Source organism: Elgaria multicarinata, chromosome 3, assembly GCF_023053635.1.
Source record: "Elgaria multicarinata webbii isolate HBS135686 ecotype San Diego chromosome 3, rElgMul1.1.pri, whole genome shotgun sequence".
NCBI lineage: Eukaryota > Metazoa > Chordata > Lepidosauria > Squamata > Anguidae > Elgaria > Elgaria multicarinata.
The window spans coordinates 113,718,286-113,744,393 of record NC_086173.1 but is presented as its reverse complement, the minus strand read 5'-3'; the positions used below and the strand labels follow the sequence as shown (position 1 = coordinate 113,744,393).

At 41.1% G+C, this 26,108-nt stretch overlaps 2 protein-coding genes across 2 annotated transcripts in view; one reads left to right on the top strand and one right to left on the bottom strand.

The window, feature by feature from the left end:
- The window catches only part of CACNA2D3 (calcium voltage-gated channel auxiliary subunit alpha2delta 3), a 650,216-nt gene that overhangs the window by 75,063 nt on the left and 549,045 nt on the right, over nt 1-26,108 (bottom strand). The window lies entirely within an intron of this gene.
- LRTM1 (leucine rich repeats and transmembrane domains 1) lies at nt 12,322-25,580 on the top strand. Its single transcript, XM_063123566.1, has 3 exons — nt 12,322-12,366; nt 14,550-15,146; nt 25,141-25,580. The coding sequence occupies exons 1-3, from the start codon at nt 12,354-12,356 to the stop codon at nt 25,578-25,580; spliced, it is 1,050 nt and encodes a 349-aa protein (XP_062979636.1). The 5' UTR covers nt 12,322-12,353.

The window sequence follows — 26,108 nt, the reverse complement described above, 5'->3', positions numbered from 1 at the left end:
CAGGAACAGCGGCCTGCTGTATATTGCCTTGTAAAACATACCTGCCACTGAAACGAATAACAGCAGCAGCAAGTAGAGAGATGCATCACCATCATGTGCCCATAGCATCATATGGAAAGTGTTTGCCACCTCCGTACTCCCCTTGGGAAATGCCAGAGAATGGAAGGTCCTGTATAGTCCCATTTCTGCCTGGCTGTTATACTCACATACACTACTTGCTTATGACAGTTACAGATCATTAAAAAGGGCTATTCTATTTATTTATTTATTTATTTATTTAAAAGATTTGTATCCCGCCCTATATCATTAAGATCTCAGGGCGGCGTACAGATAAAAGCATACAGTATAAAACAATAAATATACACAGCTAAAAACAAATTAAACCATGAACCAAGTTAAAACATTATGTAATTTAAAAGAAGTAAAAACAATCAAAACAGTTAAAACTATAGCTAACTTAATTATTCACTACAAGGAATAGACGGCATTCATTACAGGAAACAAATGGGACCTACAACAAAATGTTGCCGTGTGGAGTGTTCCTGTTTCCAGCCAGGCCCTCTTCCAGGATAGTCCATTCCATTTCCCCTCCCTCAGTTTTCCATTCCCCCCCCCCTTCCTCCCTATCTCCAAGAGTAACCCAGAATCCCATAGCCACAGAGCAACGCTCAATCCTCATTAGGCTCATTCAGGACTTTTTTCCTAAAAACATTTTTTTTTTTGTACTTCTGCAAACCTTGGGGTTTCCTCCAAGCCCGTTGCTAATCCTCTCATGCGCATAAATGGTGCTGTTTCAACTTTAGAGGGATCAACACTCAAAGAATTGAGTTTGCTATTCACAGATATAATGAAGCACACATGCAATTTTGCACCTTCAAACATACATTCTGACTGATTTCAGAGGCATTTCCTTATGTGGCCAAACTGCTGCATCCATTTGCATGGGTTTTAAAGGAAGTCTAAATAATTCAACAGAAATATATATAGAAAACATGCCTTGCTACTCTTCTCTATGTGGTCATTTACTACTCATGTGCTTGTTTACGTCTTCTTTTTTTATAGTCCCCCTGATTTATGCATGTTTAGTTCTCTATTTTTGGAATAATAGCAACAAATCATAGAGTAGTATGGTGAATTTGAAGCTTATAATAGGCAGGGAAAGATGACAACAATGGTTTTGGATTCATTTTTGACAGATTGATACTTGACTTTAGAAAGCTTGGGTGCCCATCCCTCTCCAAGCAACTCTTGATTTCCACTCTATTATAATATTGAGATCGATTGATAGATATATACATAATTTCATGATCATCATCCAGCTCTAATGCCCTCATAGCTACAAGTTTGCAAAAATCAAAGGCAAGGCTCTAAGAAAAAGGCCAAAGCAGAGTCTTCTTTCTTTGATGTAAAATGGGCCATCCATCAAGACTGAAACTGAAACTGAATCAAATGTACAGCTTTTAAAAAGAGACAAAAATGATCTAAAATATCTAAATAAAACAACATGTAAATCCTACACTTAATCTCAGTCATGCTTTTCTAATTCTCCCTTTTCTTGATCCCTTTTGTTTCTATTACTTTTATGTCAAGTATCATCTGTTTCCATTTACTGTAACAACAATATGAACTCACTAATTAACTTTAATCATGCTTATCTGCCCGACATTTTCTCTGTATCTACAAAGATGCACAGCATACACAACTGTGTATATGAGTTGGGAATTGATTGGAAAATTGAAGCCTATTTTGTTGCCATCACTAAACAGGCAGACACATGAAATTTGATTTAAAGACTCTGGCTACTACTTTATTTAACTTGCAATTAAATGTAAGCTAACCCAGCCTCTCAGATCCCTTGGGTAGTACTAGACTTGCAAGGCCTCCTTTCCCACAAACCAAAATGCTGGTGTAAAGGATAACCTAAGTGCAGAAAGAGATTCTTGTATCTGGGCCAAATCACCAAAAAACCCATATTTATAACCCACCTCCAAATGCTTCTGACTCTCCTTGTTCCACAATAAAAGCCAAATTTTGTGACTATTTGCTCTTAGTAAAACTTGTGGTTCTGACAATAAATAAAAATCAAACTGATTCTCTAATGGAATTCAAAGCATAACCTCAAACTATGTGGCATCAAAGCCAATAGATAAACTGTGGGCTGTCCAGATAGAATAGAATATATGAGACACACCTCGGCATAATATTGGAAAGATTATGTTATTGTATTTTATGGTTTTACAGCTTGTTCCGTGAACCACCCAGAGAGCTTTGGCTAATGGGCAGTAGAGAAATGAAATGAAATAAAATGAAACAAACAAATAAATAAGATCACATTATCAAGACCCTAATTTTCTTCCTGGTATGTAACTTCCAAAACATGCAAGTTTAACTTTTAGGGGGAAGGGGGCAACCACATTATTTCACATACCAGTAGCAGTTGAAGAAACCTGATACAAAGTCCATTGAAGCCCAAAGACTAAAATTATTCAAAGTTTTGAATCGAGTCCAGCAGTAATGTAATATGATCTCCTATTAACCCACTAGAAGCAGTTGGTGCTTTTACTAATCATCATCCCCAACCACTTAACTAGGAGGCAGAAGAAACCCTGCATGTTAAACACTCTGACGTACAGTTCAGCATTTACTACAAAGAAAAGATCTTGAAATAGCAATACAAAATTCAGTGAGAAATCTATGAGAAGCAGATTCCTTAGAGATCCTTGTTTTGCTCCCCTTAAGTTTGTCCGTAATTAAACATCACATGCAAATGCATGTAGCTTGTGTGTAAACATGCATAGGTTTGTGCCCTAAATGTATCACATGCTATCTAGGCCCCACCACACAGGGGGCAAGAAAGTGAAACTCATGAGCTTGACTCTGAAGAAGCCCCTTCCTTCCATGTAGATTAAAAAAAAACCTGCAGGGTGTTTCACATCTCTTGCCAATTACATCTCTACAGTTAAGGAATTTCTCCAAACTCATGGCAGAGGTGGACATGGCCTCCCATCCCTTCCAACCTTCTTCATGCCACAAAAACACACCCAAGTAAGGCTGATTTATTTTTAAACATGGAAGTTGCTGCTATCTCCTGCTGTGTGCAGGACAAGCACGAGATCAAAACAGCCCACTGAATGGGCCATGTGCAAGTTGTTTACTTCCTCTTTCAGAAGAGGAAGTAATGAAGGACAAACGCGCAGGTGGAGAAGCGACGGTAAGCAAACACGATTTTCCCTCGTGTGATGACACTCTCAGTTTCACTTCTGCTTCTTGTGGCTTTCAGATGGGGAATACATAATATGCAATTAACTCTGAACTTGCCAAGACTGGAAGCTGGATGACCAGACAATGCAGACAGATGGACAGAACACATTTGGAAACTCGGAAGATATCTGAGACACTCCACAGAGTTTCAGTGGATATTTGAAACCACTGGGCTAGACCAGCAGAGAACTCCACTGGAAAAAAAAATGGGGCAGCTTCTGCACACTCCAAGTAGAAGCAGTTGCTGGACAACATCAGAACATTGAAAGAAAGCTTAATATTTGTTGAACAGCCAGTTTTATAGGTAGATGCCATGCTTATACTCTCCCCCCTCCGCCCCCACCTGGATGGCTATCTCTGCTACTGTTTGCATGTTTATCACATTAGGCTTTTATCTAGGTTGACCATATGACCGGATTTGCCCGGGTTTTTGATGACAAATCCGGGAGGGGGAGGGGAAATCCGGATTTTTTTCCCAAAGGGCAGCTCTAATGGGAATTAACAAAAATGCTTATAACTCTGTCATTTTTTAAGCTAAAGACATGAAACTTGGCACGATGGTAGCTCTTCGGAAGGGCTTTAGTCATGCCAAATTTGAATTAGATCCGTTCATCCATTGATTTTTAGGAATTTTTTTAAAATTGAGGTTTTAAAATTATTATTTAAAAAATCGTCATTTTTAAAGATAAAGAGATGAAACTTCACACCATAATAGGATTTAGGTAGAGCTTTAGCCACACCAAATTTGAAACAGATCAGTTCATCCATTGATCTTTTAGGATTTTTAAAAAATTGAGGTTTTAAAATTATTATTTTTAAAACCATCATTTCTAAAGATAAAGAGCTGAAAGTTGGCACCATGATAGCTTTTAGGTAGAGCTTTAGCCATACCAAATTTGAAACAGATCTGTTCATTCATTGATTTTTAAGAATTTTTTAAAATTTGAGGATTTAATTTATATATATATATATATATATATATATATATATATATATATATTATTTTTAAAGATAAAGAGATGAAACTTGGCACCATGATTGCTCTTAAGGAGAGATTTAGTCATGCCAAGTTTGAATCAGATCTGTTCATCCAGTGTTTTTTTAGGATTTTTTTAATAGTTCAAAGTTTTTAAATCGTTGTTTTTTATTATTATTATTAATTATTATTATTATTATTATTATTATTATTATTATTATTATTATTATTATTATTTATATAGCACCATCAATGTACATGGTGCTGTACAGATTGCACAGTAAATAGCAAGACCCTGCCGCATAGGCTTACAATCTAATAAAGTTGTAGTAAACAATAAGGAGGGAAAGAGAATGCAAACAGGCACAGGGAAATGTAAACAGGCACCGGGTAGGGTGAAGCTGACAGTATAGGGTTAGAACAAACTCAATGTTTAAAAGCTATAGGGAAAAGAAAAGTTTTTAGCTGAGTTTTAAAAGCTGTGATTGAGTTTGTAGTTCTCAAGTGTTCTGGAAGAGCTTTCCAGGCATAAGGGGCAGCAGAAGAAAAAGGATAAAGCCGAGTAAGGGAAGTAGAGGCCCTTGGGCAGGCGAGAAGCATGGCATCAGAGGAGTGGAGAAATAGTGTGAGATGAGAGAGGAGAGATAGGCAGGAGCTAGACCATGAAAAGCTTTGAAGGTCAACAGGAGAAGTTTATATTGGATTCTGGAGTGAATTGGAAGCCAATGAAGAGATTTCAGAAGTGGAGTGACATGGTCACAGCAGCGGGCCAAGAAGATGATCTTGGTGGCAGAGTGGTGGACAGAGACCAGCGGACTGTTGTGAGACGAAGGAAGGCCAGAGAGAAGAAGGTTGCAGTAGTCCAACCGAGAGATAACCAGTGTGTGAATAAGAGTCTTAGCAGAAGAGACAGACAAAAATGGTCGAATCCTGGCAATATTATACAGGAAGAAATGAAAGGATTTAGCTACTGCCTCAATATGAGGAATAAAGGAGAGTGAGGAATCAAATATAAAGCCAAGACTACGAGCTTCCTTGACCGGAGTAAGCATGACATCGTTGACAGTAAGAGAGAATGAGAGGTGAGGAGAAGGTTTAGGAGGAAAAACAAGCAGTTCAGTTTTTGCCATATTAAGTTTTAAAACTGCTGGAGCCATATCCTTCAATCTCAGGTTGTCAAACCTCCTCTTTGGGATGTTGCACATTGAGCATTTTCAGCCCTTGGCATTAAGGGGATCTCCAGTCTTTAGGTAAGAAGTCCTGGACAAGCAGGACACCTTTCCTGTTGCAGATTTGGTGTGCAGTCGGGTACCTGGAGCTCAGCAGAGGCAAGGCATCCAGAAATCAAAATGTGGGAAAGAAGAGGTCAGTCAAAGCCACCCATGGGGCAAAACAGAATGAGCCATAGGCCTTTTTCTCAAATTTCCACATCATGGGTGATGAAGGGTCATCTTTAGAGAAAAACTCTCACGACCAACAGTAAGGTGCCAGTAAGGCTCTCTTTTTTGTGGATGCCCCGTTGCTGCAAATGTTGGAACCTGGCATGTCATTGCTTTGCTTCGCTGCCACTTCCCTTCCACTTCACTTTGTACACTTGTGAGCTAGGCTCTGACTGCACTGCTAGGATGCAATGCAGAACATTTGAAATGCATACCAGAGAAAAATAGATTTGTGGCTTTGGCTGGCTGGCATATCTCTGAGAGACAGAGTTAGACTGAAGCCACAACTCAGAGATGGCTGTAGCTGAGCCCTGAGAGGCTGCTGTACCACACAGAGCCTTTTTAAGAGTGTCTCAGAGTCTAGTTTTTGGTGCAGGCAGAGGCAGCTGGCGGTGGAGTTTTTTTTTAAAAAAACAAGTCACCGGATGCAACCAAGCTATAAGCTGTTGCCCTACCCCCAGCCACAGGGTACAAGTGCACAGCCTGGCTGGACCGTTGGGAGACTTTGGCAGAGAGAGGGGAGTGGGGGATTATTTGAGGCTGGAAATGTTGGCAGGCTGGCATAAGGCAGAGAGAGGCTGAAGGCAACCCAGATGCACCTGTAGCTTGGCCCTGAGGCTGGCTTGCCACACAGAGTGTTTTTAGAGTGCATCAAAGTTGTGCAAGAGGAGAGGAGGTGGAGGCAGCTGGTGGCAGAGGTTCTTAAAGTATTGGGCAAAAGGTGGGATATAATAATAATAATGATGATGATGATGTAAGAGTCACCAGACATGACCAAGAAAATAACCTGCAATAAGCAATATCCCAAGCCACAAGTGTGCAGCCTAGCTCGACCATTGGGAGACTTTGGGGGAGGGGGAGAGAGAGAGAGAGAGAGATTGTTTGAGGCTGGAGGCTTTGGTTTGTCTGCAATGACTTAGAGTGAGAGACAACAGAGGCTGCACAGACAACCTAGAGACATATGTAACTTAGCCCCATGGTGCTGGCATGAAACGCAGGGCATTAGGAAGAGGGTCTCAGAGTCGCATGTTTGTGCAGGAAGTAGACAGGAGTTCAAAGTCTGGATGTGCAAAGTGGTGCCAACACACAAGCCTTGAGAAGCTAATGTATATAAGTGAGAAGGGTGGATGGGCAATGTAGTGTTCACTGCCACAATGCTAAAGAAGAGAAACTTGTGACAATTATACCCAAGCTTTTTTAAAAAATTGAAATTTTTTAAATTGGCCAGTAGCAAACCCTGTTAACAACAACAGCAGCTTGCAATGAGTGAAGATACAGTCAGAAAAGATATTTGAGGGAAGGGGAGAAGGTAACACACAGAGTATAGCAAAAGCTTCAAAGTACAGCAAACCCTACAAAAGTAGGAGTGAGTGAAGTTAATTTCAGATACATTGAATCTCTCACTTGTTCTTTATTTCAGTGATTTTAACATTAAGATGTTATGTAGAACAGATTTGTCTTAAATGTGTGCTGTAAAATCAGACATGTGACCAAGGCTGTGTTCGGGTGGGCACACCCCCTTGGTGCTGGACACGCCCCCTTGGGGGTCGACCATGTTGTCCTCCTTTTTGGTTTCCAAAATATGGTCACTCTACTTTTATCACATAATAAGAAGTTATTTATATTATGAACAACCAGGGCAGGATAGAGAACTCTAGAATAAGAGAGAATCTACTAACAAATATTCATGGCCAACACCCTCAATAGGAAGGTGGAAATAGCAACATATGCATGAAAGGTATCTTGACAGTTCTAATCATATGTTGCCAAAATGTAGACAGAGTATGAACGTTGAAAATGAAAAGAAAAAGAAAAACGTACAGGATAATAATTTCTTCTACTGCAACAGACAGCGCATCAAACAAAGGCCTGTGTTATTGTTGGAAATGAACCTCACACGGTGCTTAACTTTTCGGTGACCTTGCCCTGTGAACATCTTTTCAATTTGTTAGTGCTAAAAATAACAGAATTGTAGCTGCAAAGGATTACCCAAACGAAGAGAGGCAGTTGAGAGGCATTCATTAAAGCTTCCATTCTATACACAGAGAGCTGCACATCTTGGAAAAAGCACCTGGCTAGCAAGCCTCCTTTCAAAGACAATGGTTATAAAAATAATGTGTCAAGTCATCCTACATGGAGCATTCTGGGCCGGGGGGGGGGGAACCCCACACAAAAGCCACAGCAGAAAACAAGGATTCGTGTATTACTAGTCTATATCCCACCACAAGAGCAAGAATCATGAGTAGGGCCTAGTGGCAGTTATCATGAAAATAATGAAGTGGCTGGAATTGTAGTTGCAGTTCTTGTTCACAGTTGGTACCAGGAGCAAAGTATTCAAGCGGGCCAATTCTTTTGCCCAAACTGCACAATGGAAATTGCATTTCCATAGAGGGGCCATGTAAGGATTTCACCAGGCCCCACCTCAGATCACATTAAACATACTACTGCAGAGCAGTGGTGCAGCAAATATGGGTTAAGCACATGGCTAGGCCTACGGTCATGATTATGGACTCCTTCAACACATCTGTGCAGATCTGTTCCACCTAGATTCACAATGAAATGATTCCATTTCACCAAGTGTCCCTCTTTCCATCACCTCCCATGTCAGTTTCAGTCTTCTCAGGACCATTCATAGGAAGATAGAAATATAGGAAGCTGCCTTATACCAAGTCAGACCCCAGGTCCATTCAGCCCAGTATTGTCGACACTGACCGGCAGCGGCTCTCCAGGGTTTCAGGCAGGAATTTTTCCTGCTCTACCTGGAGATGCCAGGGATTCTGCATGCAAAGCAGGGGCTCTACCCGTGGAGCTACGGCCTCCCCCCTCGAGTTCCAGCTGCCTATGTGAAGTGAGGGCTGTCACGGCGAGAAGCAGGGATACATCCACTGCCCCAAGACTTTGGAATGCACTCCCCACAGAGGCCCACCATTCCTCTTCATTTTGGGCCTTCCAAGAATGGCTCATTTTGCTGAATTTTACTGTACTACTTGTCTGCTATTTATTGGCTGCTGAGTATATTTTGTTTCATTTCTTACCGTCTGCCACTTTGAGTGCAGGAGGGCAGCATCAGAGACACAAAGACTACCAAGATGCCATCGATTGTAAGACACACACTAATACCACCAACAGAAAAAAAGCTTTGATTCTAAGAAATAATAAACGCACCCTCGATTCTAAGACACACCCCGTTTTTAGAGATGTTTATATGGGGGAAAAGTGCATCTTAGAATCTAAGAAATATGGTATTCTGCGGAGGTTTTCAGACTTGAGTTTCATGTCTCATAACCTTCCTATTGTGTGTTATTTGAAGAGAACAAACAAGGCTACAGTACAACAATAGGGATTCACACCACATGGAAGTCAGTGATTAGACTCCTGACCATAAAGCGCCCATCCATTTTGGGAAGCTGGACTTTTGAAGCACTGCTATGGCACCACAAAAACAATCTACATTCACAGGATTCCTTTGCACAACAGCGCCGTCTTCTTCCCTTCAATCTTCATGACACATCACTCATCAAGGGCATTATGAGCTAAACTCTAGCAGAAGCTCTGATAGCAGAGCAAACATTTGGATGATAAATCATATTGACTCAATGCAATGTCACAGCCCATGTTCAAGCTGGCTCACTGTCCCTTTGGTGTCCCTGAACTGGCACACGACACAACACAGCAAAGTGCTTGCATAGAAAAAGAATGCACTCAGCTGTTGCTGCTAGAAATGCATTCAGTATTAATTATTATTTATTTATTTACAATATTAATATACTGTTCCCCATTCAAAATTTTGGAGTGGTGTACAAGTTAAGATAAAAACAGAATAAAACACATTAAAAATAGATTTTTAAAAGAAGCAAAATGCAAAGTAACTAATGTTTCTATCAGATCTGAAGCATTCAAATAAAATACATAATTACTATGTCATAGTATCTTGATTACCTACCAAGGTTTTCTGTTTGCTTCTGGGTTGTTGTTGTTTTTTTAAAAAAAAGAGGCTGTTTTTCATCTCCCACAGAGATATTGAAAGCACATCTGTTAGGTGCACTATTTGGTAGGTAACAGCTCCCAATTTACTGGGAGCCTCCTGCTGTGTTGATTCTGGCACAGGGACTGAGCGGAGCGGCAGGAGGCCTCGCGGCACAATAGCAGCAGTGTCACCAGGCCTCCTATTGGTGGGCCTGGGGTGGGGAGAAGAACAGCTCATTGGAACTCTGATTGGCCTATTGGGGGTGGGGCTTCCTTGGTGGACCAGAGAGAAGACTTGGGCAGGATCTACACTACTACTTCAAAGCAGTTTATCATGGTATTGACAACGGTTGGGCCCCAGGGCACATTCCATATACCATTTTCAAAACATTTTCAATGTGTTGTATCCCTCTTGGTGTAGATCTGGCCTTGGTTACTTAAGACAGCCCGGGCCTCGGCATCAACTGTTGCGGACCTCCCCCACCCATCCACACCAAAGCAATGGACACCAAAGCAATAGAGTCGATCAGCTCTATTACGGCGAGATTGCCGGGATAGTTTCCTACAATATGGGCAAGTCTCGACAACGTGCGACTCGCCCAAGCATAGGAGACACAATGAATGTCCATCGGAGAGTGGAACCTTTCCGTTGCAGGAGGGGCACCTCTTGAAAGGGCCTCTATTAGAGTCAGACATAGAGAAGGGAAAGCGAAAGTAGATGAAAAATAGAAGAAAGCTAATAAAAAAATTGTTTGTTTGTTTTATAGGAAAGAAAGAGAAGAAGACGAAGACGAAGAAATAAGGGAATACGAGGAAGAAGAAAACTCAGCTAAACTGTTCTCTAAGGAAGAGCGAAGCTCCCGACGTGCTGGTAGCAGCGTGGTCGAAAGAGAACTGAAGAGCATGGCGGGACCCCCTGGGCATGTGCAGTAGGATGGTGGGTGGGGCTCCCGCCAGAAACATTTCTCAGCTATTGAAGTTCCCGACACTGGTTCCGTGCAGGCGCAGAAGCCCATAGCGTGTGATGCACAGAGACCACGATGAAGAACCAGGATGAGATGAGACATCAGATGCAATTCATTTTGTACTGTCCCTGCACAAGTCCTATTGGAATGAAGGGGAGCTGTGAAAAAGTCCTGTTTGGTGGTTTCCCCCCATTGTTCATTTCACTCACAGTAAAGTAAAATATAGTGGACTAGAACCCTTCAGTCTGATGAGCTAATTTGATTAGTTGGCCACCTAAAGGCCCTACTGCATTTATTTCAGTTTCATTTGAGCATTTCTGATAGATTGTCTGTGAAAATAGCAGCCAGATTTCATTACTTCATTGGAAATTGCAGAATGTTTACTAACAAATAAAGGAGGAAGCATGGCATTGCTATATTTAACGAAGGAAGGCTAATGGCTGAATCCAATGAGACACAAGAGTTCCCAGACCCACCAGGAGCAGAGTAAGTTCCCAGTCCCAGCCTTACCACCAATGGAGAAAAGGTCTCCAGTATGTTTGTATCAGGGGCTATTCCCTGCCCTTTCTATAGCACAGCCCTTTATTCAGGAGTGAAATAGGGAATGATTCCCCCCCCCCCCTCCTGTTCATCGCATGGAAGCACATGAGCAGGATTCAACTCGGCCCCAGCATTAGCACAAATGACACTGCAGTCGTGTAAACAACATAAATAGTGCTTGCTAGGGCAATGGGAAAAAGGGTTTCCCCCCTAGTTTTTTGCACTAGTTACACTGTGCAAGTGGTTGTTTAGCGCTGGGGCACAGTTGGATGTGAAAGTAATAAAGAAGGCTGTCAGGCATTTTCAGCTGCAATGGCAAAAGTTACTACAGCCACAGCTGCAGTGTGAAGAAGACAATCTATGTATCAGCTAAGGCTGTTCCTTTTTGTTTGGAGAAAGAGGGCTCATATTTTGAATGCCTGAAGTTCTTTTCCAATCATTTTTTTTTAAAGAGAGAGAGAAACGCAAGACTTTGTTGTTGTTGTTTCCCTACAATAAAATCCTGTCAGCACAGCTAATCCCTAGGGAAATCAAAAGTATAAGCCCCAGAACAGCAAACAAGTGCACGGTCAAAAGCATGTAATCAAGATGAAGGCCTCTTCGTACTGAGATTACACACCCCATTGCCTCCAATCACAACCAAGGACGACAGGAGCCCAAGTTCAGAGACATCTGATTTTGCAAGGATTGACAAAGCATGGCTAACAATCTAACAGAAATCAAGAACTACATTGGATTGTAAAAGTCAGCTTTATTTTTGTGCCTTGGATTTGAGGTAGATTAAATAATTGAAAAGGCTAGCCTATTAGGTCATGATTTCTCTGTTACAGCTGTCCAGCACAAGTTGACAGACATTCTGTGAGGCCTGTTGATTGAATCAGAGAGGTAGAGAAAATCTCTGTGGATAGCAGAGCAACAGTCAATGAAATGCAAAGAGGAACATGATCAAATGGGGGAAAATAGTCAGCATTTATAAAGCTTATTATTATTATTATTATTTATTTATATAGCACCATCAATGTACATGGTACATTGTACAAGCTTAAATTAGCAGAAGTCCTATGGCATCTACCATGGTATTTTCTGAATAAATGCGTTGAAGTATATGCTGGAGTGGTCCTAAGTAACCGCTACAGCAACTTTGCTAGAGAAAGTTATTGCTTTCCACAAAACTTGAACAGAGTCTTCTACAATCTCAACAAGTGAATGACCATGAAAGGTAAGTTTTACTTTATTTAGACCTATTGTGAGGGATTCTATCTTGCAAAGAAACACACTCTTAAGATATTAGCAAATCCATAACCAGAATACTTCTTGAAGTGGGTTGCTTTTTTCTTACTCAAAAGAATTGTCGCACACGAGGCATACTGATACATGATGCACTTCCTATGAATGCAAAGGAGCAGTAGGAATGCCATTTATTTTCTGAACGAAGTTTAAGAAATGATGAGCAAAATAAACTGTGATCTCAGAAAGTTAATGGTGTCATGTAAAGGTTGGAATGATTAACTGTGTGAATGCAAATGTCCTTCAGTATCTGTATCGTGTTAGCAATTCTAATTTCAATTTTGCATTCAGTGACTTTTCCCTCTTCCTGCATATTTGAATAGTATCTGACTTGAAGTGCAATTCAATGCATGTTTACTAAGAAGCCCTATAATTTCAGAAGCATTTACTCCCAAGTAAATCTGCACAAGACTAAAGCCCTTAAAGACTTCTGCTTAGAAATTATAGATATTACTGAGCCTCAGGAACCATTTATGAAAAGAGACAGAAAGATTTGATTAATCTGCCATATGCAAACCATGCACATATGATTCTTAACTATGATTCCCTGGTTTATAGATTGCTTCATTGTGTGCCTGCATATAATCAATGCAATAAAAGAAATATTGTCTATAAATATAGTAAGGACAGATTGTATTACTTGGGCCAGTGAAAGGATCTGCAGGATCATTTTAAGGAACTGTAGATCATTTTATCACCTTTATTAACTTTTTCATCCAACTGACACTTTCAAGAAGTTTTTATTTGATGTATTTTTATTGGATATGCTTCTGTTTGGTGCTTCTTAATCTTTTAAGTATAACTTTATTTCACTATATTTTATTGTCAGCTACCTTGAGTAAAATGGTGGGATATAAATTTAATAATTAAAATATTTAATAAATGAAATGTTACAAATAAACATCTTGCATATGGATAATATACAAGAACTGTAACAGTGCATTCCTGTTCATGTTTAGTTGGACATAAGTCCCACCATGTTCAATGGGCCTTACTCACCCTGGGTGTAAGTCCTATTTAACAAAATGGAGCTGACTTCTGAGTATACATGCATAGGATTGCACTGTTAAGTGTACCACAATCTGAAGTATGATGAATAAGTTGCAATGGAGATATTTAAGAGCAGCTGTTAAAATACAAGAATTACTAGCTTCTGCTAGGATGGTGTACTGTTCACAACAGCAATGGGTTTATTTTTATAAGGTTTGATCCAAATGCGCCCCAGACAGTTATTCAACCCACAGGGCTCAGGTCACTCAAGTGTGTACATCTCAAATGCATGCAGCCCATTCCATTAATTTCTTGGTACAACCTAACTAATAATTGGAAAGGCAGTCATTGTTATATACAAAGAAGCTCTTGAAGACAGGAAAGCTTCCAAGCTATTAGGAATTCACTAGATCAGGATAACTGACTAATCCTTAAGATCACATAATAGAATGTAATATATTGAGTAAGATTTATTGAAGAAAATGGACCACTCATAGGCTTAAAGTTAATCACTGGCTTAAGTGCTTTGAATAATCATAGTTTGTGTACTTGATATCTTTCAGGGATTAGCCCAACCTGGTGCCCTCCATATATTTTGGACTACAACTCTCATCAACCCTGACCTTTGGCCATGCTGGCTGGGGCTGATGGTAATTGCAAACTCAAATATCTGGAAGATATCAGGTTGGAGAAATCTGGACTAGACAATGCTAGGCATATCTCATCAATGAACAAATTACAGGAATTAAAAAATAAATAAATGGAAGTTGGACCCACAGTTTTATTATAACACAGTTTGTTCTAAACATCATTACTGATAAACAATAAAATTACAGTCCTATGTCACCGAACACACTCAACTGAATGTTCTCTGGCCCTGGGCATATTGTCAGTCTTGGTTATAATCAGTATAGCTCTTTTATGAAGTAACTTCTGATAAAGCTATGGGAAGTAGCTCCATTTAAAGACATTTGAGATCATCGTCACATGACAAAGGTTTATAAATGATAGCTATCATCAGTCATTACTCAAGTATGCAACTATTATTCAGAATATACATCTCTTGAATACACCATGGCAAGATGCTAAATGCAACACTGATACTTTTTTTTCCTTATTGTATAGGTTCATTGCTTTTCGTTTCAAGTGTTGTTATACTAATTAATATGGTGAGAGGCTGTCCTCCGAAATGTCGATGCCATCCGTTTTCAAAGTCAGTGGATTGCAGAAATCAAGGACTTGTTGACATTCCTTCCCATTTACCTGCTGAAACTCAAATATTACTTTTGTCAAACAATCACATTCAGAAAATCAGCCAAAGCGCTTTCACTGACACGTTGGCTTTAAAAATTCTGGACTTATCCAATAATTCTGTCTCAGGTCTGTTGCCTGGCACATTCAAAGGACTGCGAAATCTACAGATTCTAAACCTAACTAAGAACTTCATTGAATATGTAGACAACAGGACTTTTAGTTCCCTTCCACACCTAAAAGAGCTGGATTTATCATCCAACAATATATTAAGTCTGCCTGGAACTCTAGGAAATAATACATGGAACATAACATTATTGTCTCTGAAACATAATAAACTTCAAAAAGTAGACAGGCTTCTGTTGGAATCTCTGCCGAATCTGAAAGTGATTCTTTTTAAGGGTAACTACTGGCAATGCAATTGTCAGGTCTTTGGCCTTAAATTATGGCTGGAAAGTTTTTTGTACAGAGGTAAGTAACTTTTCTTTATTACATATATACTGTGTGTGTAGCAAATGTCACTAGCACATTTCACTGTGGGCTCCATCACACCTAGGTTTTTTTGAAGGTTTGCCTCTGCGATTTCCACCTCCTTTTCATAAGTGCCTCAAGCTAATGGTCCCTTTCACGTGCATTTGTGGTATCACCAGTGTACCGGTGAAACCTCCTTTTACTTGTTTATTCTCCCACTCCACCCCACCCCTTCTCCTTCCCTCTCCAGGTCATTGGTTCTTGTCACTGATGGACATTGTGATGGATGTGGGCGCCTTCCCACCTCCACCCTGGAGGTTTGATCTTGCTCTAGTCATTAGAGCTCATCATCTACCTGCCTGTAATAAGCCCCCAAACTCACAAACTGAAAAGCACACACAAATACACAGACTCAGTCTCTATCACTCACACACAGACACAGCCAAAAACCGTATGCAAAGCGACTACTCTCTCTCCACAAGCACCCCAAATCGGTCCCCTTTCCGCATCTGAAGGAAAGGGTGGTGGTAAGGACGACCAAGAACTCAGCTAGTAAAATAAATAAAACAAAAATCACCATTGGCTTTTAAACCCCACTTAGCACTGATGAGGGCTTGGCTTTCTTGCTTTCTTTTTTTGCTGGGGGAGGGGAGGGGAGAGAATCACAGATTGGGATGAAGCACAGCCAGATCCGCAGTCTGATGTCAGCTTCCAACTCCTCCCCTCCTCTCTCTACCTGCCTCTCACTCCCCGTCTATGGAGTACACAGGCAGCCCTGCTGCAGCCGCAGCATCGGCAAGGAAGAGCCACCAAAAGAGGCTTCCCAGCACCTTCCCAAGCGCTTTGGGCAAAACTTGATGCTTTGCTGCCCACCCATGTTTCCGTGGCCGTTTGCAAAGCGTCATGCTCGCTCGTCCTTTTCTCTGCCATGTGCATGTGTGTGTGTCAGGGAGGGAGAGAAAGAGGAAGCTGAGCACCCTGCACCAACCAGCCACACTTGAGCAAGATGAGCCAGGAAAAGGGGGCTTTACAAACACTATTGCAGATACTCTCTATGTATTTTTAAAAAGAATAGACCCAACAGGGAGGAGAACCGCCCTGCCCTCCTCTTTGGTCAGCAAGATCTCCTTTCAAGGCCCCCAACAAAATACATAGCACAAGGACAGCAATACACTGGGGTGGAAGGGTGCTTTAATCCCACATGGAGGAAATAAGCCAGACTTTCCCTGCTCTAGGAAAACATGGAAAGGCGGGGGGAAGAGGCGGGGTGACTGCAGGACAGGCACGACGTCATGTGAGTACCACATTGCAAAACAGGCATGATGAGAGTGTGATAAAATGCTGGTGTGATGGAGCTCTGTATCTATTTAGTGTAGTTTTAATTACGAAACCATCTAATCACATGTAAACGGGCGTGTTGAGTATGGATGATTTGCTGATGTAATCCATAGCATATACACTTCCTACACTTCTTACTGATTGGGTTTGGACAACATGATAACCAACGGTGGAATAAATAGTCAATGGTGGGTTAAATAGTGAATGGTTGGTTATTGTGTCATCTGTCGGGACTTTTTCAGACCACATTTGGTTATTCAGCCAAAATAACCAACACAAATAACCAACGCTGTGCAGAGTTGATTATTTGAACAACCATTGGTTATCATGTCGTGTGACGGCATCATTGACTATTTCACCACACCCAGTTGGCTATTTTCAGTGACTACAGAGTTCTTCTGGCAAGAGTGTCCAAAGTGGCAGTTGCCACTCTAAAACTTTCAATGGCTGATGGGATACCAGTGGGAGGACTGAAGGGGGAGAGAGGGGTGATGTGACAATCAAACACATGGTTGACTAACAGTCAACTTGACGCTGCCTTAATCCACATCATAGTTGATTATAATGTTGTGTGAGGAGTACTGTGGACTATTAACCCATCATTGATTATTGTGTTGTCCAAGTGCAGCCACTGTGTAAGATAGATATGATAATGATAGTTGCTTTTAGCAAGCATTCCCAGCATTTGGGTGTGTTTTTCTGTTTCAAATGTTTGAACATTGTCAACTGTATGTCATAATTACTATAACTTCTGATTATTTACTCTATGTAAAAGAAACCATTTGACTTTTTTTGGAATTATAAAATGCACATAAAGTGAGACAGATTTACCTTTAAAGGCAGCCTAAAAACAAAACAAAAAAACCAATTATTAAAATACATCAAAATAAAATCTAAAACTTAATAAAAGTAACAACAGAATAAATCCAACAGCAGAGAATTAAACTCTTGTGCTGATTTTAACATGTATCAAAATATTTAAGCCCACAATCCTGTGGTCCCTGGGAGGGTATTGATTCCCCACTCCAATGTCATAGACAAAGCTACGGCTTCGGGGAGGGGAAATATCTGCTTGGATTTTGCTCCCCAAAGGAAGGGAATCCCAGCCACCATGAACAGCTCTGCAACAGTTACTCTTCTGAGGTTGCTGTGGTGGCCTCGGAAGAGGTTGGGTATGAAAAGGGTGTGTGATGGCAAGCAGGGAGGAGAGAGGCTGCCGCTTGACTGGACTCAGCCAGCCATGAGTAGGAACGCTGGGAGTTGTAGGACATGCATAGGATTGTGCCTCAAGTGTGCTCTGTTAGTATGTTTCAGTCCTAGTTAGTGTGTTTAAGACTGAAGCTGGAGACTACAGTTCTGTGTACAGTTATTAGGAAATAAGCCCCACTGAACTCAATGGCACTGCTTACTTCTGTAAACATGTATTGGACTGGGCTGCTAAACCCCAGTTAGCTGGGATACGCCCTTGCTTTTATACTATAGTTGGTAAAATCATTACTTGCACAGGCTGGTGGGCAGAGAGAACCCAGTACCCTTATCTAATGTTTTAGAAGGATGGATGGTGATGGTGTGTGTGTGTGTTAACGATTTGGCTAAACTGGAAGAGGGGAAGGATCACACGTGGGGCTTATAGATTTAATGAACCCCCTGATTCCACCCCCTCCAATTTGAATACTGGATAAAATGCACTTCAATTATGACCATCACTTTCTAAGATTCTTGGATATATATTTTTTTTAAGTAAGTTATTTCTTTCCATCCTAGTTTCGTGGTATGTATTGCTGGAATCATGACCCACAAGAGGGATCCTCAGGGATTCTGAGGAACATAATGAATGTATGATTAAATGTATTTCAACTGTAATACCTGCAAAATAGCTTCACACATTTATCTCAGGGAAACAGGCGTCGCTTGACAAATTAATTATCCTTGTTTTTGGTTTTTTGCTTTCCCCATCTTTGTACTGTTCTAATCTCCATACATTTGTAACATGAAGATATTTCCAAAGCAGTTTTGAGAAAGCACATGTTGTATATTTGACCAGCATATTTACATTTCTCTACTATTGTTATGTTATGAGTTACACAGAGCAAACTGAACCACTCTCTTTGTTAATGATATCCCATCCTCACCCAGATCTACACGCACACGCACACACACACACAGAGCACCTTTCTATCCCCCAGTTGGGACTCTCCAAGGCAGCTTACAAAATTACAAACAAGAATTAAGGTACATCAAAATTAACTAATAAAATAAAAATAATAAAATAAAATAAATGCACACACACACAATGTGGAACAGCATATCAGAGACAGCTGAAACAAGATGGACAACAAAATCCAATTATTACCCTTGCAGAAGGCATAGAGAAGCAACACAATTTTCACCTGATGTCAAAATGCCCTGTAATTGTAAACCTACTGGACTTAGGGCTCAATCCCCCATGCTGCCTGGGGAATGCTGGGACTTGTAGGATTTATTTCTGCTAAACATGCATAGGATTGCACCCTTAATGGTCTTACAAGAGGGGGGCTTTAGAAATAGATGTGTATTGCTTCACTTACGACAAATTGTGGTTAGCAAGGTCTCAAAGGAGGAATAGCTCAAGCTTTCTGGAACTTCAGCAGTAAGCTCTTTATCCCCTCTCCAATGCCCATTGCCTCCCATGTACAAAAGCAGCTCGTATTCCAAGCTTATCTTATCCCACTCCATCGCCTCCACAGATAAACACGCATGGTGTAATCCAGTTTTCCCCAAGGGGGCCCCCCTCAGCCATCGGTCATAGTGTCAGGGGTGATGGGAGATGTAGTTCAACAAATTGGAAGAGCACCCGCCTTGGGGAAGGCTGGTGTAACCTGATCTCATGCATATTTATTCAGAAATAAGTCCCACTGAGTTCAATAGTTTATTGTTATTAAATTAACCAAGCATACCATTCAGCAGGCATTGTAAGATACATTTGTCTCATTTTAGAAATGGGAAAGCCTGAGGAGAGTGAAGTGTCTTGCCAAAGAAAGATAATTAATCCACTGCAGAGAAGAATATTAGTCCCATGGTACAGATGAGGAAGACTCAGAGGAATACTCATCATGATACTACTATGTCTTTGTAGGAAATCCTTAACCATGCACAGTCTGGAATATAATCCATACATGCACAGGAACATACACCTTCTACACCGAATTGACTTTACAATAAATTGCTACTTGATACCACATAAATGCCATCATGTGAGCTATACCTTTTACTTGAAAACAAAAGCTATAATCTTAAATCTGGATGAGGGAAAACAAACTGAAGCTGAATCCAGACAAGACGGAGGTGCTTGCTGTCAAAGGCTTCAACCTGGGTTTGGAGGTGTGTCAACCAGTTCTGGATGGGGTTACACTCCCTCTGAAAGACTGTGTTCGCAGCTTGGGGGTGCTTCTGGATCTGTCACTCCAAATGACAGCCCAGATAGATGCGACAGCCAGGAGTGCCTACTATCAGCTTCAGCTGATACGCCAGCTGTGCCCCTTCCTAGAGTCGGAAGACCTAAAGACGGTAGTGCATGCGCTGGTAACTTCAAGGCTCGACTTCTGCAATACGCTCTACGTAGGGCTACCTTTGTGCCTAGTCTGGAGACTTCAACTAGTTCAAAATATGGCAGCCAGGCTGGTCACTGGTACACCTAGGGGTGACCACATTACACCAGTTCTAAAATCTCTTCACTGGCTGCCAATTAGTTTCTGGGCGAAGTATAAGGTGTTGGTTATCACCTTTAAACCCCAACATGGTTTGGGTCCAGGCTACCTGTGGGATTGCCTTCTCCCATACAATCCGCTCCACACACTCAGGTCCTCTGGGAAGAATCTATTTCAGTCAGCCAAAATTAGGCTGACTGAAGTAGAGGACCTTCTATTCTGTTGTTCCCAGACTGTGGAATGGCCTGCCGGAGGAGACTCGTCAACTTAATAATCTATCAGCATTTAAGAAAGCTATTAAGACTGATCTCTTCCGGCAGGTCTATCCGGTGGAATTTTAGGATGTATATTATGTATATTACGTTTTAATTCAGTTTTATGTATTTTATATTTACTGTTGTTCCCCCACCTCTCCATTTTGATCGAGGCGGGAAATAAATTATTATTCTTAATCAGAAATAAATTATTATTCTTAATCAGAACTCAACCAAATAGGTTTATGGTTACTGTAGCCAAAGCAAACAGAACTTACTTTAACAGTGAACTCATATAGCTTAGTGTTGTACCTCGATCCAGAGGGAGAGGCGGGTAACAAATAAATATTTTAGTATTAATATTAACAGTGGCTAAGAAACTGGGCTCTAAAAGTGATGATGTCCACAGTTCAAATCTTGCCTCTGCCATGAACTCACCAGGTGATCGTTGGCAAGCCACTTTCAATATGGGGAGATTAGTAGTGACCTACCTTACAGGGCTATTCGAAGGATTACCACAAGAAAACATACATAAAACCCTTTGAACATTTAAATGCTCTACACATTGCTAATAGTATTGCATCAAGTGCTGGTTATTACTGAGCATACGCTCGTGTCGTTTGGTTGATAGGCAGAGTAATAGTTTGATTGCTGAGCAAAATAATGGGTTAGAGAACTTGAAGTAGGAGATCACATGATTATAGTTGTTGTTTCTAGCTAAAATCTACAACGATTGCCACACAAGACATCCATCTTTTTTAAAAAACAAAAACAAAACCCAGCACTGGTGAAAATAATTTTCAAGTGAAGATTAATTGCCAATTAATCTCTCCTTCAAAAGGATATTATTGGAGCAATTTTCAATTAAAAGACAGAATAGCCACATGCATTAAGTAAAGGAGCAAGAAGACACAACATTTTATTTTTCTTCTCTGCTAGCGGCCACAAGAATCTGTGTAGTTTTCTATCTGAAGAAGCAAGACTTACTGGTACTTTATGGAAACAACTTTATTAATCAAGTAGTGAAGCATTCAGTTGCTGTCCTGCATGGAGCTCTTCCCCTCTCTGGAGCTAGCCATGCCTTGTGTTCTAACTAGTCCAAACCAGTTCCTTGTTAACATTACTAAATGCATAACAAATCTTAAAGAGACAGTGCAGTATTCCCACAGGACCTTTCATGCACCATAATTAGCGTTTTTCCCACCCCCTTTTCTGTTGATAAAGATTATGCCAATCACCTCAAAAACTTAACACATTTTAACAACCTTAACGTGGCTGAACATTTCCGGCACAGAGCATTTCATATCTACCCTTCCTACAAATAATAGTTAAAAGCCATTACACCTGCATGTGAGAAGATTAAAGGAAGCATCTGGTCTTCATTGCTGCTTGGCTTTCCAGCCTAAACAAACGCATCTTAGAGCAGGGCCCCCCAAGAGGCAACTACAGGGACCTACAATGATGCCACAAAGTTCTTCCCTCCCTGCCCCCTTCAAAAAATTGTTTTAAGAAAACATTGGAAAATATTTGGAGAATCTTCTTTCTCTCCCTTTGTAGCCTCTAGGTTATGACTTCTCACTTAGTGAAAGATATCCTAACAAAATACAGTGAATTATTACAGCCCAATTGTCTGCATAACTTCCACTAAGTTCAATGGGACTACTCACAGATAATGGAGCCTGCATGACTGGAGTCCAATGGAGCAATTTTAAGCATGTTTACTCAGGATTAAGTCCCATTAAGCTCAATGCAGTTTACTTCCTGGTAAGTGTGTTTAAGTTTGCAACCCTTGGGGAACAATCCCATACATGCATCTTCGGGCGCAAGTCCCACTGAAATCAGTATCTCTTATTCCTAAGTAAACATGCATAGGAGTGAGCTGTTAGCTCTTGTGTATGCAGCTCTGAGAATATTTATATTGTGTAAGAATAGCAATTTTAAAAATAAAATTGAATAAAATCATTGCAACATGAGTACTATACACAAAATTGGAGTTCTCACCTAATTCCAAGTCTTTGAGAATGGTAACAAATACTGTTAGAATTACCAACTACAGCTTATTTTAAAAGTAAGAAAGAAAGCAGATTTATTTGTAGAAAAATGGGTCATATTCAATAACTATTGGAATATTAAAACCACATCCACAATACACATCACGTTAAGTTTATTATTATATAAGTTCCATGTTATTCTAAAGCAGCAAAAACAACAAAGAGTCTTGTGGCACCTTAAAGATGAACGAATGTATTTATTCTGGCCTAAGCTTTCATGGACACTGTCAATTTCATCAAATGTGTGATGAACTATGTTTTGTGAATGGCAACTTTTAAGGTAATTATCACTGTCTGTACTCTTGTGTATTTCAATTCCCTCTGACAACACTGTTTACATCTCCCCACCCACCACCTCCTTGTGCACGTAGATTCGCCCATTTCATATTGATACTCCATGCGTTTGGTCAAGTGGACTGTGTCCACAAAAGCTTATGCCAGGATAAATAAATGTGTTAGTCTTTAAGGTGTTGTTTTGTTGTTTAAGTTTCTCCTGTGTCTATACACTTTGCTCATTTTATGTTATATATGTATATTATATTTCTAAACACAATAAAAGAAAAAAGAAAGAGGTTTCTTATATTCTTGGAATCAGATTCACTCCTCAAATGACTGATAGTATGTGTGGCTCGCTATTGAGGTTAAATTTTCAGGAGAAAGAAACTAGAACCCAAAAAACCAACGCATTTATTTATTTTAGAAATAATAATCCTATACTACTTTTCATTTTTCTAAAAATAAATGAATTCCAAAGCGCTTTACAAGATAAAGAGAGAGCTTCAGCTATGGGTGGTATATAAATGCAATAAATAAATAAATAAATAAATAAATAATAAAACTATGCCAAAACACAATAAAACCAATTGTTAAAACAATAAAACAATGTAAAAATACTAACATCTCAATTAAAATCATTAGGAGTAGCTGACAATACTAACAGGCAGGGAAAATGCTTGGGCAAACAAGACCGGCTTTTGTTGTTGGCAGAAAGTTTTGCCTGGTTTCAATGGAGAGTTTTTTCCACGTGGTGGGGGCCCTCCTCATTTGGCACATGACCAAATGAACATCAGTAGGCTGCAGTCCAGTGAGCAAGGCCTTCCCCTCAGAACACAGGACTGAGGTGGTCTCTCAGATAACCTGGTCCTGAACTGTTTAGGGCCTTATAAACCAGTAACACCTTGAATATGGTTCAGTAGCTAATTGGCCTTTCCACACAGGAGTCATATCTGTGCAGTCAGTAGCTCCTACTGAGAAATCTAGCTGCTGCGTTCTGCATTAGCTGAAGCTTCCCAACCGATCTCAAGAGCTGACCCACATAAAGCACATTACAACAGTCCAGTCTTGAGGTTAACAGCGCATAGATCACTATGGCCAGGGCTATCCTGTTCCAGAAATGGTTGTAGACTGTGCTAGTAATAGGTGCTCTTTGCCACCGAGGTCCCTTGAGCCTCAAATGACAGAGATAAATCCAAGAGCACCCCCAGAGTACAAACTGGACCCTGCAGGGGAAGTGCAACCCCATCTGATCAGGGCAGGTAAATTACCCAGCTACTAGACCCAGAAACCACCTACCCACAGAGCCTTGATCTGACCAGGATTCAATTTCAGTTGGTTGATCCTCATCCAGCCCACCACTGTATCCAACTTGGTCCAAGTTGTGCATGGCAACAACTGACTCAGATTAACAGAGAATATATTGATGACACTGTGTTCCAAATCCCCTATGACTACACCAATGGCTTCATATAGTTGTTAAAAAGCATTGGGGACAGGATTGTGCCTTCTGGCACCCCACAATGCAATTGCCAGGGAGCCGAGGCACAATCCTCCAATAACACTCTCTGAAATTGACAACACAGGTTAGAACGGAACCTCTGCAATGCAACGCCCCCTAATCCAACCTCACGGAGCCAGTTCCATGGTCGATGCAAAAGCCACTGAGAGATCAAGGAGAAGCAATAGGGCCATATTTCCCCCAGCCCCCTGAAAATGCTACACAGTGAGTCAGGAGACTCTACTGAATGGTGTGAGCTGTGGTATGGTGAGAGGAGAAGATCCCCAAATACTGGGCAAAGGGACCTTTGCCAGGGAAGATCCTGAACCCAACCCTTTGATGGCTGCCTCTGTGCATGCCAATGTGCTCTACATGCAGAACAGGGCTGTCCCAATACCTTGTTCGGAATGCTCTTCCTCACCAGCGGCTGTTCTGTAGGGTCTCCTGAGCTTTGAGAGCGGCTTTTCAGAATGGCTGCTCTGTTAGAGGGGAAAAGGCTCAAACATCCCAAGGGGTGCAAAGGAACCGTGTGTGGCCATTCAGAGTCCAGTCAAACTCTTCATTTGGCTTCATTCTTATGACAAACAGTAGTAGTATGATTGTTGGTATTTTCCACCACTTATGACTTTATTCTTATCCTTTTCTATGGTTGGGCTATTTTCATATAGCATTTATAAAGTAAGGGGATGTTTATGTCTAATGAATAACAACCTCCCCTCCTCAACACGGACTTATTTGAGTTCTTTCCATGGTTAACTATAAACAAATGTTTATAAAATACCATGGTAATTCACAGGGGGGAAAGAATCAGTTTCTACATTACTTTGGTTAGCTGGTAGATCCAGATTTTTCTGTAGTACCAAGTGTTTAAGACTAATCTCTTCTTTGCAGGGGGAGTCAGTGATGGTGTAATCTGCGCAACGCCTGGAAATCGGAAGGGAAAAGACCTCCTCAGAATCCCGTATGAGTTGTATGGGATCTGTCCTCACACAGTTTCTGAAGTTCACCAGGCCAATACACATCACTACGCTGAGCACAGGAGTTCTCTGAAGCACGGCCGCCACAATGAGCACGGAGGAGATGGCAGCCGCGCACACTGTGAACCCAAACCCAAGCCACGGCCTGTGAGCTTGCGTCATGCCATTGCCACTGTAGTAATAACTGGTGTGGTCTGTGGGATTGTATGTCTCATGATGTTGGCTGCCGCGGTGTATGGCTGCGCGTACGCTGCAATTACTGCAAAATACCACCGGGAAAACTCACACTCGCCCCCTGGCAAGGAGAAGGGAAGTGTTGAGGAAAGCAAGCCATTTCAGAGCTCAATGGCTTGAATTACCGATTGCCATGAGCTTTCCAACACAAATACTATTTTCCCCCCAGAGTAGTGTTGGAAGAGGAATTATTAACTAGTTGCTCTTATGTTTTGATTTTTCACATTGAAAGCTGCTTCAGTATAACCCTGTACCTAAAAAAAGATCTTTTGAAAGCTGGGATCCCTACTAGGAACAAATGTACTCATCTAGTACAAGTTAAGGTTAAATGACATGTTCCTTTAAAGATGCAACATTCAGAAAAACACTCTACTAAGCCAGGGATGGGCACCCAGAGTCTGGGGGTCCTGGGCAGCCCTCCACTGCTCTCCGTTCCCTGAGATCAGATGGTCTGCAAGAAAAAGACCACCTCAGTGCTGGAACAGTGATCCCAAGTGGGGTCACTGGCAGACCCAGGACAAGCTCTCTTGCTGCCTGAAGTAGGGGAACATGTGCTGCCACCACCACCACCACTACCACATCATGCCCCTTCCCTTCCCTTCCCTCTGCTGCCGCCACCTCTCTTCCCTTCCTTTCCCTCCCCTCCCG